Source organism: Gadus chalcogrammus, chromosome 21, assembly GCF_026213295.1.
Source record: "Gadus chalcogrammus isolate NIFS_2021 chromosome 21, NIFS_Gcha_1.0, whole genome shotgun sequence".
Classification (NCBI taxonomy): Eukaryota; Metazoa; Chordata; class Actinopteri; order Gadiformes; family Gadidae; genus Gadus; species Gadus chalcogrammus.
In genome coordinates, this window is record NC_079432.1 from 15351993 (window position 1) to 15371478 (window position 19486).

At 45.5% G+C, this 19486-nt stretch overlaps 1 protein-coding gene across 2 annotated transcripts in view; it reads right to left on the bottom strand.

The window, feature by feature from the left end:
* cdc42bpb (CDC42 binding protein kinase beta (DMPK-like)) overlaps positions 1-19486 on the bottom strand; it is a 40200-nt gene that overhangs the window by 3539 nt on the left and 17175 nt on the right. Inside the window, exons 13-37 of one of the 2 annotated variants that reach the window (XM_056580678.1) lie at positions 19325-19435; positions 18711-18964; positions 18008-18113; positions 17673-17797; positions 16976-17081; positions 16730-16792; positions 14813-14961; positions 14388-14485; positions 14039-14118; positions 13601-13678; positions 13204-13266; positions 12885-12990; positions 12151-12287; positions 11813-11952; positions 11544-11625; positions 11156-11372; positions 10555-10617; positions 9945-10186; positions 8759-9113; positions 6043-6140; positions 5865-5949; positions 5535-5652; positions 5083-5200; positions 2376-2478; positions 2000-2064 (exon numbers count right to left, since the gene is read on the bottom strand). In XM_056580678.1, the coding sequence (XP_056436653.1) occupies positions 2000-2064; positions 2376-2478; positions 5083-5200; positions 5535-5652; positions 5865-5949; positions 6043-6140; positions 8759-9113; positions 9945-10186; positions 10555-10617; positions 11156-11372; positions 11544-11625; positions 11813-11952; positions 12151-12287; positions 12885-12990; positions 13204-13266; positions 13601-13678; positions 14039-14118; positions 14388-14485; positions 14813-14961; positions 16730-16792; positions 16976-17081; positions 17673-17797; positions 18008-18113; positions 18711-18964; positions 19325-19435 (3162 nt within the window). The remainder of the gene's footprint in view (positions 1-1999; positions 2065-2375; positions 2479-5082; positions 5201-5534; positions 5653-5864; positions 5950-6042; positions 6141-8758; positions 9114-9944; positions 10187-10554; positions 10618-11155; positions 11373-11543; positions 11626-11812; positions 11953-12150; positions 12288-12884; positions 12991-13203; positions 13267-13600; positions 13679-14038; positions 14119-14387; positions 14486-14812; positions 14962-16729; positions 16793-16975; positions 17082-17672; positions 17798-18007; positions 18114-18710; positions 18965-19324; positions 19436-19486) is intronic. The other variant, XM_056580679.1, reaches the window with a different exon arrangement.

Here is a 19486-nt window from a genome sequence, read left to right on the forward strand (position 1 = left end):
AAAGTTGCGATGAAAGTTGCAGTGTTTTTAATGTTTTTGTTGCGATTACTGCTGCTAGAGCTAGAAGAAGTTAAAGTTGCGATAAAAGTTTTCCCAGAGTAATTTGTTAAATATTACGTCATTACTTAAAAAAACATGATTTAAAAGAACACAAAAAAAATGGTCCTATGATTGATTGTTGATTCTTTCCGCGATGGCAATTGACTTGGATGCAACAGCCTATGTCATAGTGATCTGCCTCGTCGTCTGACGTCCTGCTCTGTAGTCCTGTTCTGCAGTTATGTTTCGCGGTGGCAAAATGATCATCAATTGGAGATTTCCGCTTATGTTCCACTACAATATTGCATGCAGTGCAAAATAATTCCCCCCCGCTTTCATGTAGAATACCAGGATACTGCTTTTACAATTTACAATTAGGGCATTTAGCAGAAGCTTTTATCCAAAGCGACTTACATCATTTAATACACACATTGACACACCGACGGCAGAGTCAACCATGCAAGGCGACAGCCAGCTCGTCAGGAGCAGTTACGGTCAAGTGCCTTGCTCAGGGACACACATCAACACTGTGTAAGAGGTTTTAAAAACGACATTAAAACCACCAACGTGGTACAAATAGAAAGAAAATACATCTCATCCCCCATTAACTATGGGCGCAGCCATCTTCTTTGCGAGTTGTACAGCTCTGCTCGCTCTACTTTGAAAGCGACGAGATACTACGACCAAAAGGGGGCGTGCCTCAGTGAAATGCCGCAGAAAGCTGGGAGATTTGCGACTTTACCACTTCGTAAATCCAAATGGATAGCAGCATAAGGCGGAAGGTAGTTGGTTGACGTCAGTTCAAGACGACGCTACTGATTGGTCAAATTTCCGGGAAAAATTGCGGTGATTGGTTAAAATTGCATAACCGCCCTGAATTCGCAGTGATTGGTTGATGTTGCGTTGAAGTGCAAATCGCAACATCGTGAAATCCTGGAGGGTCTGATATACATATACATATACACATACACACACACACATACATACATACACATATATATTAGTGCTGTCAGTTAAACGCGTTATTAACGGCGTTAACGCAAATCAACTTTAAAGGCGTTAATCTTTTTATCACGCAATTAACGCTCTTGGCCTGGCAAACGTTGTAGTTCTTTCACAGGCTGTCTAGCAACAACTAGTCGCGTTAGAAAAACTAAAACACCATGGCTAATGAAGTTTTACGGTAGACCTACCACTGTCATGCACCTACCCAATGTCAAGTGGACCGGGTTAAATTCACTGCGGGACTCTGTTCTTATATCCATCTTACCAAATATATTTTATTACTGTCCTTCTCAACACTCTCTGATCTCACCAGAAGGCTAGCAGCACAAAATTAACGGATATTTAGAAAAGAAAAAAATGTGCGATTAATCGCGAGTTAACTATCACGCGTATTAACGGCGTTAACGCAAACTAATTTTAACGGTGTTAATTTTTTTATCACACGATTAACGCAATTTCTTTTTTTATTATTCTTTGGCTCAAAACAAAGAAGCAGTAGCCTGACTGCTATGTTCAAGGCAGTATGTTTGTATGTTCATCGTTTAATTGCACCATAGGCTGAGTCCTAGTTTACCTTTGCACTTTGTAATTTTTTTTTGTATCGTCCTGTTTTGATCAGTATATGCCAATGTTGTTATCAATAAAAAAACATTTGCACAAGGCAAGCCGATGCACTTCTCAATGTTGATAAGGGCATTAAAATTAGAAAAAAATAATGGGACAAAGAAATCAAGGGATATTTAGCATAGTATTAATCACATTAATACCATAACTATGGTATTATTGTGATTAATCGCGATTAAATATTTTAATCGCTTGACCACACACACACACACACACACACACACACACACACACACACACACACACACACACACACACACACACACACACACACACACCAATGTGAATGAATGTAGAGCCAGAGGTTTATAAGATAGATCCAGGTGTTTACCTCTCGGTCAAGGTCTTGGTCCGGCTCTCCAAGGCTTCTGGACCCAGAGCCTCCAAACTCTGCCCCTGAGAGCACAGTAACAAACAACGTATTCACCAATAGTTTCTCACCTGAACCCACCCCAGTTATTCAGATGAATCCCATCCCACGCGCTGCCCTTCGCCCCACAGTAGTTAGTGTCTCATCTCTGAGGATCGGTTCATGCAGTTCAAGCATTGAATGACATTCAACGGGCAAACGGCACGATTGGTCTTTGCGTTTCAGGTTGACCAATCACTACCAATATCCGTGTACATAAACCAGCCCTCAAGGCGAACAGGGAGAGATCTGCCGTTGATGTGTAGAAGAGTCAGAGTAGCCGTTTGTGTGCATTTACCTGAAGCGGTGCGGCTGATGTGTGATTTGCTCCTCTGTTGCCGGGAGATACTGGAGAGGGGGCGAGGCTTCTCCTTAACAACCTCATCCTGAGAGGGAATGCCCTACACACACACACACAAATTTATGAAGGGCATTTGAGATGTTTGCATAGTAACTATGGAAACAAGAGCATCTTATTGTTGCTAAGATGGTGGAAGCCAGTTACGGTGTGACACGGAGAGGAAGGGTTGGAGTCAAGACAGGTATTGGAGGAGGAGACAGGAAGGGGCAGGGGCGAGACAGGTAGTGACTGGCTTGACTTAGATAGGGCAAGTTCAGAGACAGGAAGTGGTAGGGAGGAGACAGGAAGGGGTAGGGAGGAGACAGGAAGGGGTAGGGAGGAGACAGGAAGGGGTAGGGAGGAGACAGGAAGGGGTAGGGAGGAGACAGGAAGGGGTAGGGAGGAGACAGGAAGGGGTAGGGAGGAGACAGGAAGGAACATGCTTAAAGAGAGGAAAGGGGGTGTGGCCTACCCATCCTAGAGAAGAGGAGGAGGAGGAGAGAGAGGAGGAGCAGAAGTCTGGGTTGAGGAGGGCACTGGACGGAGAGCTCAGGTGGTAAACGTGCTCAAAGTTGGTGGGTGGGGAGATGAGGGTGTGGCGGGAGGGGGAGGGGGAGGGGCTGATGACATCACTGCTCTGATGTCACATGACACAGGTGAGGAGGAGGAGAGAGGAAAAACAGAAGGTGAAGAGTTCTGTCAGAGTTTGTTTTGATTTGACACCAAAAGAAAAAAGGGAAAAAACCCAGAATGAATGCCCTGGGGCCTGTACCACGAAGCTCGCTTAGAGGGTTAGCGAGGTATGTTGAGCTCAAAGCCTGGGTTAGTTGTACCACGAAAGTCGATCTCTTTTAGCGTCGCTGTATCACCATGGTGACTTATGCTCGCAACCAAACCTGGTCGGGAGCAGTTTTTCGGCTAAGTCTAGCCGGAGATCGGCCACTTAAATCGGCGTGCGCAGCTTCCTAGCCCCTCCTCTGACAATGGCGTCACCATTTGTGGGTGTTCCCGTGGACCTCGGCGCACTTATCGTACAGGCGTCTCTCCGGAGACAGAGGGTTTTACAGGACAGAACCGATCCCTTGGCATTGTCTGACGATATTCAGATTTCAGACTTTATTGTCATTGTGCAAACAACGAAATTGGGGTTCTTCATGAGAGATACAGATTCTCATCAGAGGGTGTTCGTTATTTGATCGTCCTTTTGGACCTTATGTAGACAATGCTTACTGTTGCGCATTATGTCTCCGTGACAGAGTGCTAGAGTGGAGGTAGCACGTCAGTCTTGAATTTCTGCTGAATTTCTGCGGGGGTTCGACTCCCAAGTGACGCGAATTTATGTGAAGCTTAAAAAGTCCCAATTCTCATGCATATGGAATACTTATTCACTAAGGCCCCGTTCACACGAGGCCGAAACGGGCGAAACCGTTACGGTTTCGAAGTATCTCCGTAAAGACGAAGCCAAGCGAAACCGGGTAGATCTGTAGAAACGCTGTAGTACACATTCCAGGCCCATAAGGGGCGCTGCTTCTGGTACAGAAATCCAGAAGAAATGAAATAAGAAGAAGAGGCGAGCATGCGTATAAAGGCTGCCCTTATGCGCATGCTCGCATGTGATTTCTGAGACTCCGCAGGCTTAAGAGCCATTGGCTAGCTAGGAGGTCGAGGGGTGGGCCGATGACGTCACGAGGTTGGTTTCAGAAGTTTGCGATTTCGGTCAGCGGATTCGCCGGCTTCGTGTGTACGGAAGGCCGAACCGTACAAGACCTTTGCGGTTTCGCCATGAAATTGGCTTTGTGTGAACGGGGCCTTAAGCTTATGGAATTATATTTTTGTGCTTATTTCGAACTTGAACCCATATTTTCAAGGCCGTGCTGGCACCACATGTATGGGGGTAAAATGCATGATGATAGACCGGCGAATTTGAACCCCGGTCGCTGGCGTTCGGGTCTTATACTAATCCACTACGCTACAGCCGCTACCTCTCAGCGGTTGAAAACATGCGATACATTTCTTACATAGGGTGTATTTAAAGTGAATTCCCTAAATTATAGAATAAGGCAGGTTGGACATTGCTTATAACTTTTTAAATCATCATCATTCTATTTGGATTAATGGCGAACAATTCTGCATTTGGCATAGTTATTTTATAGACAATATGCAGAATCATTTCACTTATACGCATATAGACTGCTTAATCCATTGTAAAGGTGAGAAAAATTACGCAAAAAACGCCCCTTTCAAGTGAACGCGCACTGAACCTAAAGCGGAAAACCTGGTTCAACTAATTGAATCTAAAGTGAGCTTCGTGGTACCATTTAACTCTGAATGCGAGTTGCGGCTCTGTCGAGCCAGGTTTTCCCAAGAAAGCCTGGGTATGTTCAGCGAGGTTCGTGGTATACCCCCCTGGTGACTAATTATCACAATAGAAGGAGGAGTAGGTAGGAGAAGTAACTGAGGGAGAGAGGATGTGAAGAGTTACCAGATGGAGGGAAGATAGAGGAGGAGTTAAAAGGGGGAGAGTAGGAGGGGGGTAAGGGGTTACCAGGGGGAGTGGAGGAGTTACTAGTGGGAAGGAGGAGGGGTGAGGAGTTACCAGGGGAGAGGAGGAGGAGTATAAACAGGAGGAGGTGTTCGAGTGGTCTAAGGAGGAGTAAGGCAGTACCAGGGGGAGGTCCATGAGGACCTGCATGCCGTCCCCTGGCCCCATGTGGGCCACGTGGTTGAAGTTGGTGGGGTTGGAGATCATCCTGGACCGCAGCTCTGGGTCCCGCAGCATCTCCCTGGAACAGAGGACAGCACCGTGTTGATGACAGGCAGGGTGGGATAGCGCTTCTTAAGGGCTCTTTGTGGTTCCACGTGCACGCAACGCAAGGGGGTTATGGAACCCTTACGTCCTTGCGGACCCTCCTTGCGTCCAGCAAGTGCGCCTCCCAAAAATCGTAACCTTCCGTCGAGGCGACGCCACAGCAAGGGCTGTGATTGGTCCGCTAGCTAAAACCCGACGCAGAACCAATACAGGTTCACGACGGCGTCGAAGCGTCGGCGTGGTCATTGCGTTGCGGGAACGTGGGACTGTAAAAAGGCCTTTAGACCACGGCCGTCCAGCCTCATCACCTCCTCTGCTGAAGTCGCTCCTCCTCAGGGACCTTGAAGAGGAACTTGCGTTTGCTGCGGGTTCGAACCATCAGCTTCTTACTGTTGTCCGACGTCTCTGGGATGGCCAGCTCTCCTTCTGCAGGAGTGGGACATTCATTCACATGTCAATCATAATTGTTTTTTACATTCAATGGCCAATTATGCTTTTTTTTCATTCCTTTTTATGGTTTGCTTCTCTAGTGATGTCTAGCTGAGGTGGTCTAGTTAAGGCGGTCTAGTTAAGGCGGTCTGGTTTAGGCGGTCTAGTTAAGGCAGTCTAGTTAAGGCAGTCTAGGTGTTGACAGATACCTGAGCTGCTGTTGTTAAAGTAGATGAGCCGTGGCTGTTCAGAACCCAGCAGGTTCAATGTCCCCTCGATGTTCAGAGGCCGGATCTAGAGGGAGAGAGAGAAAGAGAGACATGGATAATGAACAACACGCATAATATGACATGCACGTCCGTGTTCAGCCTCGCGGCGGGGCTGTACCTTTCTGAGGGAGATGGTCTGCACCCATTCAGCAGTGTGGATATCGAACACGTCCACCCCATACTCACTGTACACACTCAGGTAGAGCGAGTTAGAGCCTGCAGAGAGAGGGAGAGACAGGATTTATATATAACAGCAGGTAGTATATAAAAATACATAATAGTACATAATAGTAGGAGTAGTATATAGCAATAGTAGTAGTATATAGCAGTAGTATATAGCAGTAGTAGATAGCATCAGTATTATATAGCAGTAGTATATAGCAGTAGTATAGGGTAGTAGTATATAGCAGTAGTAGTATTATATAGCAGTAGTATATAGTAGTAGTGTTATATAGCAGTATTATATAGCAGTAGTATATAGTAGTAGTATATAGCAGTAGTAGTAGTATATAGCAGTAGTAGTGTTATATAGCAGTAGTATATAGCAGTAGTATTATATAGCAGTAGTATACAGTAGTAGTATATAGCAGTAGTGTTATATAGCAGTAGTATACAGTAGTAGTATATAGCAGTAGTGTTATATAGCAGTAGTGTTATATAGCAGTAGTATATAGCAGTAGTAGTATTATATAGCAGTAGTATACAGCAGTAGTATATAGCAGTAGTAGTAGTAGTATATAGCAGTAGTAGTTTTATATAGCAGTAGTATATAGCAGTAGTGTTATATAGCAGTAGTATATAGCAGTAGTGTTATATAGCAGTAGTATATAGCAGTAGTGTTATATAGCAGTAGTATATAGCAGAAGTGTTATATAGCAGTAGTATATAGCAGTAGTGTTATATAGCAGTAGTATATAGCAGTAGTGTTATATAGCAGTAGTATATAGCAGTAGTGTTATATAGCAGTAGTATATAGCAGTAGTATACAGCAGTAGTATATAGCAGTAGTGTTATATAGCAGTAGTATATAGCAGTAGTGTTATATAGCAGTAGTATATAGCAGTAGTATATAGCAGTAGTAGTAGTATATAGCAGTAGTATATAGCAGTAGTATACAGCAGTAGTATATAGCAGTAGTGTTATATAGCAGTAGTATATAGCAGTAGTATATAGCAGTAGTAGTAGTATATAGCAGTAGTGTTATATAGCAGTAGTATATAGCAGTAGTAGTATTATATAGCAGTAGTATATAGCAGTAGTATTATATAGCAGTAGTATACAGCAGTAGTATATAGCAGTAGTATATAGCAGTAGTAGTGTTATATAGCAGTAGTATATAGCAGTAGTGTTATATAGCAGTAGTATATAGCAGTAGTAGTATTATATAGCAGTAGTATATAGCAGTAGTGTTACATAGCAGTAGTATATAGCAGTAGTGTTATATAGCAGTAGTGTTATATAGCAGTAGTATATAGCAGTAGTATATAGCAGTAGCAGTAGTAGTAGTATATAGCAGTAGTAGTGTTATATAGCAGTAGTATATAGCAGTAGTAGTAGTATATAGCAGTAGTAGTATATAGCAGTAGTGTTATATAGCAGTAGTAGTATATAGCAGTAGTATATAGCAGTAGTAGTATATAGCAGTAGTAGTATATAGCAGTAGTAGTGTATAGCAGTAGTGTTATATAGCAGTAGTGTTATATAGCAGTAGTATACAGCAGTAGTATATAGCAGTAGTATATAGCAGTAGTAGTGTTATATAGCAGTAGTATATAGCAGTAGTGTTATATAGCAGTAGTATACAGCAGTAGTAGTGTTATATAGCAGTAGTATATAGCAGTAGTAGTGTTATATAGCAGTAGTATATAGCAGTAGTGTTATATAGCAGTAGTATACAGCAGTAGTATATAGCAGTAGTAGTGTTATATAGCAGTAGTATATAGCAGTAGTGTTATATAGCAGTAGTATATAGCAGTAGTGTTATATAGCAGTAGTATATAGCAGTAGTGTTATATAGCAGTAGTGTGATATAGCAGTAGTATATAGCAGTAGTGTTATATAGCAGTAGTATATAGCAGTAGTGTTATATAGCAGTAGTATATAGCAGTAGTGTTATATAGCAGTAGTATATAGCAGTAGTATATAGCAGTAGTGTTATATAGCAGTAGTATATAGCAGTATTAGTATTATATAGCAGTAGTATAGAGCAGTAGTATATAGCAGTAGTAGTGTTATATAGCAGTAGTATACAGCAGTAGTATATATTAGTAGTGTTATATAGCAGTAGTATACAGCAGTAGTATATAGCAGTAGTAGTGTTATATAGCAGTAGTGTTATATAGCAGTAGTGTTATATAGCAGTAGTATATAGCAGTAGTAGTATTATATAGCAGTAGTATATAGCAGTAGTAGTATTATATAGCAGTAGTATATAGCAGTAGTAGTATATAGCAGTAGTAGTGTTATATAGCAGTAGTATACAGCAGTAGTATATAGCAGTAGTGTTATATAGCAGTAGTATACAGCAGTAGTATATAGCAATAGTAGTATTATATAGCAGTAGTATATAGCAGTAGTATACAGTAGTAGTATACAGCAGTAGTATACAGCAATAGTAGTATTATATAGCAGTAGTATACAGCAGTAGTATACAGCAATAGTAGTATTATATAGCAGTAGTATATAGCAGTAGTATACAGTAGTAGTATACAGCAGTAGTATACAGCAATAGTAGTATTATATAGCAGTAGTATACAGCAGTAGTATACAGCAATAGTAGTATTATATAGCAGTAGTATATAGCAGTAGTATACAGTAGTAGTATATAGCCTTACTGCAGGCCAGGGGGGTGGCGGGCCACATGAGCTCCAGGCTGCGGGAGCGCCGGCCCTGGGGGTCCACGTAGATGCCCAGCTGGCTGAAGCACAGCAGCAGCTCGCTGGAGCCCACCTCCAGGGCGTGCAGCGCGTCCAGCGCCGGGAGGGCCAGGAAGGCCAGCGAGGGATCCGAGGGGCTGACCAGGCTGACCGGGGACGACTCCCCCTGCAGGGCCAGCAGGGCGAAGCCCGAGGGGTAGCCCATGCACAGGCGCTCCCGCACCATGCCCAGCCACTGGGCCAGGCCTGGCGCCTGCACCTCCCACAGCTTGCGGAAGTGGGGCTTGACCCGCGTGATCTCGTAGCACATCACCTGGGACAGGACACACAGCACTCTGTTGGTCACCCTGCGAGGAACTGGAGCCTGGGAGTCTTACAGCCTGACCACTGGCTGTGGTAGCCTGAACACACAGTCTCAGGTCGTAAGAGGTGGGTATGGTACACACAACGTATTGGGCCTCACTACTAGAGCCTATTTAATCACCACACAATCTGCTGTATAAAAGAGGTACTGAACAGAAAACCGTCTGTATGAAAGTGGCATCAACCACGCAAGATGTCGTTTAGAGGAATCAAACACACAACCTTGCGTCACACAGTAGGAAATCACACACATTCTTCTGTCAAAAGTATCAAACACAAAGCCTGTCCAAAGGAGGTATCCAACACAGAACCGTCTGTCTAAAGGAGGTATCCAACCCACAACCGTCTGTCTAAAGGAGGTATCCAACCCACAACCGTCTGTCTAAAGGAGGTATCCAACCCACAACCGTCTGTCTAAAGGAGGTATCCAACCCACAACCGTCTGTCTAAAGGAGGTATCCAACCCACAACCGTCTGTCTAAAGGAGGTATCCAACCCACAACCGTCTGTCTAAAGGAGGTATCCAACCCACGACCGTCTGTCTAAAGGAGGTATCCAACCCACAACCATCTGTCTAAAGGAGGTATCCAACCCACGACCGTCTGTCTAAAGGAGGTATCCAACCCACAACCGTCTGTCTAAAGGAGGTATCCAACCCACAACCGTCTGTCTAAAGGAGGTATCCAACCCACAACTGTCTGTCAGGGCATCGACCACATACCCGGCCAACATAAAGGCCTTCTTTCAGTAGAGAAGGGCTTGGGTGAGTGGGGGGGCTGACCTGGCGTTTGACGGCGGCCAGAAGGCAGGCGGGCCCCCCGGGCCGGAGCACCCCCGTGCAGAGGGCCTGGCAGCCCTTGGTCTCGGTCAGCTTGATGTCGAAGGAGCCCTCCACGCCGTCCAGCACGGCCCAGGGCTGGAGGTGCACCTGGCGGGTCCGCCCGCACAGCAGAGCCACCATCTTCTCCTTGGGGATCAGGTCGATCTGGTACACCTTCTTGGAGTCCGAGGCGCGCACGATCACTGGAGGGGCACGGTGGAGTCAGACAATCCTCAATCAACCAATCATATCGGTCCGTTCAAATATCAACCAATCATATACATCTATATGGTATAGTATCAACCAATCATATCGGTCCGTTCAAATATCAACCAATCATATATATCTATATGGTACAGTATCAACCAATCATATCGGTCCATTATAAATATCAGCCAATCATATAAATCCATTATAAATATCAGCCAATCATATTGATCCGATATAAATATCAGCCAATTAAGCTAATAAAGGTTTAATTAAAGGGTGCACAGTGTACTGATTTTCTTCAAACTTTTTGAAAAGGTCATTCACGGTGAGTATCTTCAGTCTGTCTGTGTATTGGTCTCACCATCTCTGGTGATCTCCACCACATACAGGCCATCCTCCGTTCCCAAGGCGATACGCTCCCGGTCTGTAAAAGAGAGCGAGAGAGACCAAGATGAGAGAGTGACAAAGAGACACAGTGAGAGAGCAGAAGGCAAGAAATCAATTCATATACTTAATAATGAATGCTGTTCATTCAAGCTAAGGAATCGGTTGCGTTTTCAATGTCTTTCAATTTAGCTCTGTTCTTTTCTAATGTTATGGCTGGCTTTAGTACGCCTGTCACAACATCCTCCTTCACTAACATAGTGACCGTAGTGGCGTGTAAAATTGGCATTGGATATATTATCAAATAAATGTAGCTACAAATCTGGCCAATCACAGAAGACTTGAATCTGAGTCATATGTCAGCAGACAGTTTGGACTGTATTAAGCAAAAGCCTTTACCTTAAGTTAGGGCTCTATATTAAACATGATATATTAGGTTAAGGGCTACCTATGATGGCGGCTGACAGCGTGGTCTGTATTAAGTTAAGGGCTCTACATTAAGTTAAGGGTTACCTATGATGGCGGCTGACAGGGATGTCTGCATTAAGTTAAGGGCTCTACATTAAGTTAAGGGTTACCTATGATGGCGGCGGACAGCGTGGTCTTGATGGCGGGCAGCGAGGAGTCGTAGGCCTCCTGCAGGAAGTGGACCTGGCGGTTCTTCAGACGGTTCTTGGACAGGATGTTCTGCAGACTCTCCAGAACCCCCACCCACCTCCTCTTCTCGACCTCGCTGTCGGCCAGCACCAGCAGAGACCCCGACCGGCCCGCCCCACTCTGCTGGGACCAGCACACCTGGAAGCACACGGAGATACTACTATTACAATGATGCTACACAGGGACCATACTGCAGTACTACGATGAAACATACAATAGCAATAACAACATGACAGCATGGAGCATACTGAGAAAAAAAGGGGTAAGAAAGTAACAATTTGATATAAAGGATCATATTAATGATCATACCATGAAGATGCAGGGAACGTCCTTCCTCGTGGCGTGGATCACGTCTGACGCCAGCACAGAATTCACAGAGAACTCCTCATCTCTAATAAACACACACAGACACAGAGTTAGTAAGCAAACACACACAATCCACAGCCAAACCGACGGACATACTTTGTCTGTCGGCACTCAGACACCGATTGAAGAGACATGTGACGACAGACAGGGAGGCATGCAGCCAGCCAGCCGGCCAGGCAGCGAGTGAGTCAGCCAGGCAATCAGTCAGGTACCTGAGGTCCAGCACCAGAGAGGCAGCCACCCCAGGCTGGGTAGTTTTGCCCTCAGGGATTTCGTAGAGGAACAGCTTGCAGTCACACACCACCGCATACACCTTCTGCCAACCCCTCCTCACGCCTGTAGGCTTAGGGATCTGCGCGCATGCACACAGACACACAACCAGACACACGTTATACCATAATTTTTTTTTGTATCTAAGTCAACTTTGTAAATTCAGATATAGGACATGAAGGAGCAGGTCGGGTTAATGGGGCATCTTGACTGACGGGACTGTTAACCGACGTCCGTGGGAGACATTGTAGAGTGAGAGTAAACCAGCGTGGCGGCTCACCCTGACGTAGCCTTTGTAGGCGGTGCCGATGCCTCTCTGGACATCAATACCCAGAGGCCTCTTGGCCTGCTCCGCCGGGATAGGACACACCAGGGGGGCGTGATCTTTACAGCTCACATGACAGATAAAGGAGCACACTGCAAAGGGAAGAGGGGAGGGGGGGGGGGGGGGGGGGGGGGAGTGAGGAGAGCAAGATAGAGAAAAGGGAGTGTAAGTTGTATGCAGAGGGGAGGTGTATGTGACCACTCGTTCAGAATAGGGCTGCTCGATTATGGGAAAAATCATAATCACAATTATTTTGGTCATTATTGAAATCATGTTTATTCAAACGATTATTTGTGAGTTTGAAAACATGATGTATTTATTCAGCATGTCTCTCCCCAAAAACACTTTGTCACTGACTGAGAACTTTGAAATTTCGACTTAAAAATATACACAAATGGTCAAAAAGAAAAAAATTCAAATCTAAAATAATGAACGGATATATATCCAGCCTTTCTGCACATTCTATTAAAAAAATTATTAAAAAAACTGAGTACAGAGTGTGAATTGTGCAGTAGCGTGCCGTGTAGTTTACTATATAGAGTGTCACTCACAGAGTATGTGTATTGAATGGAGTGTATACTGTACAGTGTGTGCTTTATATAGTTTCTTACAGAGTGGGTGCATTGTATAGAGGGTGTTACTCCATGTGTCTTGTGTAATGTGTGTCTATTGTATAGAGTGTGCGTTACCTTCGCAGGCGTATCCCTGTCGAATGAAGCCCACCATCAGAGAGGTGCAGTGGGTGCATTGGGTAGGGCTGGAGAACGTCTTGATACTCAGCTGGTGGGCTTTAGGCTGCACACACACACACACAGTTTATATGTGTAGCTCTAGATTACATGCATGCAAATAATAAACTCATCTTAACCTAGTTATCGTTCAATTCATTAACCACAATATAAACAGTGTAGTTTGAATAAGCAATCTTATTTTGTTCCCTGCAACATAACACGGTTAAGTCAACACAATCAGATTTGTGTTGGCGGGTGTGTGAGGGAGTGTGTGTACCTTTGGCGTGTTGATAAGGGAGGGTTGGTAGACGGGTGAGGGGGTGGTGGGAGTGACTAGCTCCTATAACGGCCGACAGACAGGGAGTTAGATAACATGGTCAATCATGTAGCATATACACCGCCACTATTTGGAACAATCACATCCTGCATTTCAGTTTTACGCCAATATTTGTTTATTTTAGGATTTCAGTATTGTTTTGTATGTGGTTGCTTATTATTACGGATTCCTATTATGTATTTTAATTGGTTTAACTTTCCTGTACTCCTGCTACGAAACCCACATTTTCCAATCTGGGATTAATAAAGTATTATCTTTCGAGAAAGAAAGTTGTAACGTTCTCTCACTAAAACCCTTTAGGTGTGTGTGAGTGAGCGAGAGAGCGTCCGTGACTCACCTGGTGCTCGGTGGTGGGGGAGGGGGTGGTGGGGGCGCTCTCGGGTTTCAGGGGGGTGGAGTCTATCTCTGAGCTGGTCTGATAGACATACACAAACAACATTAGGTCAGAAGGATACAGTGGCAGCAGGTCACCGCTAGATGGCAGCCACACAAAACGACCACACCGACGGAGTCACTCAACATTGTAAAGTCTCTTTGATTTACTAGTTCCAAGGAGCACCTTCATTATGACAAAGTTCACATTTATTTTACGTCTACAATACAATACATTTTTTAAAATACATTTTTCTGAAAGTGTTTTCCGTTCTACTACTGTGCTGTACTTGCTACTGTAGCACCAGAATCCCACGTCAACAAGTCCTATCCTATGTTCACATGCACACCGTAGTTCAAATGAGGCTGAAAGTGTGAAGGAGATGGAGAGAGATTCACTCACCCTGAAGGTGAGGTCGTGGGCGAGCGGGGACGTGTTGAAGTACTCAAATATAGAGTCGTGGAAGTCTGGAAGCTTCATACCTAGAGAGAGACAGCACGAGGGGGAGAGAGAGAGAGAGACAGAGAGAGATAACAAGTGGGAGGGTGAGAGCGAGAAAAAAGTTAATGTTATAGTTGCAGAATCCTTATTTTCTGACTATAATGGTAGGACTAGCGTAACAATGAAATACATTTTGTTATACTGCTATGACAACAGTTTGGTATTGGCGACTGGCCTTGGGCCAGTAGCTACATTGGATGGGTAATTAGAGGAGCTGAAGGAAAAGGAGGAGAAGGAAGAGAATGTGTACCTTTATCGGAGCGTGAGCGGCTCTCCTCCAGCTCCGTCTTCATGTTTTCCAGCTGCTCCACCATGTCCCTGCTCTTCTCCTCCCTCTCCCTCAGTTTACTGGACAGACGGAGACAAAGAGACGGACAGAGACAGACGGTGAGACGCAGAGATAGACAGTGAGGCCCAAAGATCTCCTTGTCCTTAACGAATTTACCCACAAGCAAAACAAAGTGTGGCACAATGTGCAAATGCGCACACTGATATTATAGGAAGATGCCGCTGGGGTTAAATCGATGTGTGGGGCAGCAGATGCAAGTTTGTGTTGCGTATTTTCAGCCACAGAAAACAGGGTCACCGTGCAGCTCCAGTGCCCAGCCTGTTGACCCTGCACTGAACGCTGCACAGACTCGTCTTCACCGTCGCTGGTGTTGACCCCAGACTGACCTTTCATAGGAGATGTTGGAGGCCTTGACTTTGCGGAGCTCGTCCTGGACCAGCTGCTTTGCCCGGATCTCAGCCTCCAGAGCCGACTGCAACTCCAGCCGGGCTGACATGTCCAGCTTCTGGCTGCGACGCACCTTCCACAGCGGGTCCTACACAAAACCAGACCGGAAGCAGTGAGAACCAGCCGGGACCAGTGGGAGCCAGTCAGGATTGGGTAGAAGCAGACCAGGAGTAAGAACCAGCCATAACCAGTTAGAACCGGTAAGAAACAGGTCAACACACAAGAGTTTTCCCAAACTGTGGCAGAGGACCCCACTTGCAAACGTTCACAAGGACATTGATATCGCATGCGGATGTTGATAGTGTTAGAACGATGCGTGTGGAATCAGAGGTACAACAATGCAAGAAGGTCAGAACCTCTTCAATACGGTGTCTCACACACGGCAGGTGGTACAGAAGCCCGAGTGATGGATGGTAGCCATGGTGATGTTAGAACACTCTGACCACAGGAGGAGGAGGCCGGAGGAAACAGGAAACAGCAAGCAGAAATACCTCTGCTTCCTATTTTATTGTTTAGGACAGGCAATTGGAACAGCCAAGGATCTTTCAGCCAATCAGAACAGCCACCAGCATACCCTGTGATCGTTGATAAGATGAGGCGAGGCACAATGGTCCCTTTAATTCGTTGTCTTCCTTAGTGGCCTTTGCTGCTGACTGATGCTCAGTATGTATTAAAGACTGACTGATGCTCTGCATGCATTGAAGACTGACTGATGCTCAGCACGTATTAAAAACTGACTCTCAGTACGTATTGAAGACTGACTGAGGCTCGGTATGTATTAAAGACTGACTGATGCTCAGTATGTATTAAAGACTGACTGATGCTCAGTACGTATTGAAGACTGACTGATGCTCAGTATGCATTAAAGACTGACTGATGCTCAGTATGTATTAAAGAATGACTGATGCTCAGTACGTATGAAAGACTGACTGACGCACAGTACGTATGAAAGACTGACTGATGCTCAGTACGTATTAAAGACTGACTGATGCTCAGTACGTATTGAAGACTGACTGATGCTCAGTACGTATTGAAGACTGACTGATGCTCAGTACGTATTGAAGACTGACTGATGCTCAGTACGTATTGAAGACTGACTGATGCTCAGTACGTATTGAAGACTGACTGATGCTCAGTACGTATTAAAGACTGACTGATGCTCAGTACGTATTGAAGACTGACTGATGCTCAGTACGTATTGAAGACTGACTGATGCTCAGTACGTATTGAAGACTGACTGATGCTCAGTACGTATTGAAGACTGACTGATGCTCAGTACGTATTGAAGACTGACTGATGCTCAGTATGTATTAAAGCGGGGTAGAATAGTATAGGGGTTAGGGAGTTTGACTCCCAAACGTTGGGGTCTACCTGTAGGCCCCCTAGAGCAAGATGCCCCATAACCCGACCTTCTCCTTAACAAGTCTGCCTTCACATACACTTTGGATAAAAGCGTCTGCAGAATGAGGAATTGAAAAACTTTTAATTTTACTGATTCCATCTTAATCTATTTTACCAAAGAATAAGCTAAACTAACACTAATATAACTTGCAACGTAACTATCAAAACGAAAAATGAACTAACCTAAACCTAGACTTACCTATCCAAACCCTACATTGACTAAACCTATACTCAAAAGAAATTAGCAATCACTGGCCAACATAACTAAACTTTAAGTAGCTCAGTATCACACTGGGATATGACACAATGGCCGGTTGTCTGATCAGAATGATCAGACAATGATCACAACCACTTTGTGAATGACAGACAGCTCAGCCTATGAGCATGCAAGCAGAATCCAGTTCAGAGCGGTAACCTATATGGATTGCTTGGAGACCCGTGCCTGGCTCACTCACCCTTTTGTCCCCACCAATAGGAGGCAAGGGCCTCTTAGGGGGCGTGGCCACTCCAGATAGTTGCTGAGGAGGCATTTCAATTTCACAAAGCATGCAACACGTGTCAACACGCTACCTGAAATACTACCCGTCGAACCGAAAAGGTAGCAACATATTATACGACTGAGAGGAGTGTGTACATTGGTCTGTCTGTCTGTCTGTCTGTCTGTCTGTCTGTCTGTGTCTGTGTCTGTGTGTGTGTGTTACCAGGGTCCTGGATCCCAGGTTGGAGCTCCGTAGAGACTCCAGCTCCTCCGTCATCTTGGAGGCCAGCGCCTGGAGGTAGCCCCGGGCGTCCTTCTCATCGCTCACCCTGAACACAGGTTAACACGTTTAATAACACTAACCTAGCACACAGGTTAACACGTTTAATAACACTAACCTAGCACACAGGTTAACAATAACACTAACCTAGCACACAGGTTAACACGTTTAATAACACTAACCTACCACACAGGTTTACATGTACAATAACTAACCCAGCACACAGCAACATGTGTAAATAAATATATACTGACTATATGTCATCTCACCCTGAACACAGGTTAATGATTGATGATGATTAATAACACTAACCTAGCAAACAGCAACATGTGTAAACACATACTGAATATAGTATTCTCATCTCTCGCCCTGAGTACACAGGGTTACATGTATAATTAACACTAACCTAAATCAAAGCTATATACTGAATACAGAATGATAGAATGAATATGAAGGCATTGTTTGGTAATGCTTTGGTAGCCTGGTTTAGTAAGCTAGTGTGGTAAACTGTCGTATATTTTAACTGGTTTGGTCAACTTGTTTGGTAAACTGGTGTGGTGAACTGGTTTGTATTTAAACTGGTTTGGTACACTGATGAGGTTAACTGGTGTGGTGCACTGGTCTGGTCAACTGGTCTCACCATTGGATAATCTCTGCTATCTGGGCCTCCCAGTGCGCCACACTGTCCTTCTTAGACGCCACCTCCTGGAGCTCATCCTCCAACTGGCGGTTCTGATCGGTCAGCTTATCCGCGAAGCTGGCCAGCTGGTAGAGAGAGACCGAGAGACAGAGAGACGGAGAGAAAGAGAAAGAGAGATCCAAAGACAGAGAGAGGGAGGCAGAGAGGAGAAATATGGAAGAGAGCGAGAAACAGAGATAGGAAGGGAGATGGTATAATACTTCTGCTGTGTTTACTGCGGCGAAAACATTGCCGGCGTCAGCTTCAACATGATTGACAGGTCCTTCTTGTCGTACCTTGTCGGCCTCTGAGGTCAGCTTGAGGTTCTCCTCTGTCAGAATGCTGCGCTCCCTCTCGTACTTCTCCTTCACCGCCCCCAGCGCCTCCTCACTCTCCACTTGTCTACACACACACAAACAGAAAAACAGTACATGTTGTCATTTTTAACCCATCATAGCTTAGCCTCACCTAGCTCATCCTAGCCTAGCATAGCCAGATCTAGCCATACCAAATCTTGCCTTGCAAGTACCCTAGACTAGCCAGACCAGTTTAGCCAGACCCAGCCTACCCTAGCCATACCTAGCCTAGCATATAGATCAAGCCAAATCTAACCTAGTTTAGCCTAGCCAGTACCCTAGACTAGCCAGACCAGCTAAGCCAGACCTAGCCTAGCGTTTCCAGATCTACCCATAACTAATCTAGCTTAGCCTCGCAAGTACCCTAGACTAGCCAGACCAGCTAAGCCAGACCTAGCCATACCTAGCGTAGCATATCCAGATCTACCCATATCTAACCTAGCTCAGCCTAGCAAGTACCCTAGACGAGGAAGACCAGCTAAGCCAGACCTAGCCTACCGTAGCCATACCTAGCCTAGCATATCCAGATCTAGCCATACTGAACCTAGCTTAGCCTCGCAAGTACCCTAGACTAGCCAGACCAGCTCAGCCAGACCCTAGCCAGACCCTAGCCTGCCCTCCCCAGACCGCAGCCAGACCGTACCGGTCCCTCTTGGTCTTCTCCAGCTTGTCCTTGAGGACCATCAGCTCCTTGTGCATGGTCAGCTGCTGCCCCTCAGAGTCCTGCAGCTCCTTGCGGAGGCTCTTGAGCTCGGAGGTGTGGGACGCCTCCCGCCTCAGCTGCTCCTCCTCGTAGAACAGGGCCTTCTTGTCCAGCTCAGACTTGACCCGGGTCAGCTCCTGCTGGGACTCGGGGCTGCCGGCGGTGCTCCGCCCTGTGCTACGGCCCTGCTTCACCTGAGGGGGGGGGGGAACCACAGAGGTGATTAGCCACCGACCCGTGTTATTCCCTGGGTGGAATCTCCCCATGCGGACATTAAAAGACTGCATCGTATTTTATTGTATTGTCGTCATTGGGGCGCCCTGGGTCTATGCCGTTGCGTTTATTGTCGCGCATACTGAGAATAGTCTCGCAGAAGTGGCCAAATGTCATATTTGGACATTAGCTACATCTTCATAACGTGAAGGGGAAGGGACCAATTAACATTTATGTGAATGGCAGACAAAGAAGAAGATGTCCCTCCGTCACCCCGACGTGTGATCTCATCTTGAGAAGCAGTGGTTTGGCCTTCAGAAGGCAGACTAGACGCCACCCACCTTGAGCATCTCCAGCTCCGACTCCAGCTGCTTGGAGTACACCTCGCTGTGCTCCCTCAGCTTCTTCTCTTTAGACGCCTCCGCCCGCGCTTCCTCCAACTGGGACTCCAGCTGGGAACCACACAGAGAGCGTTAACACTGTTATACGCTGGATCCTAAAGC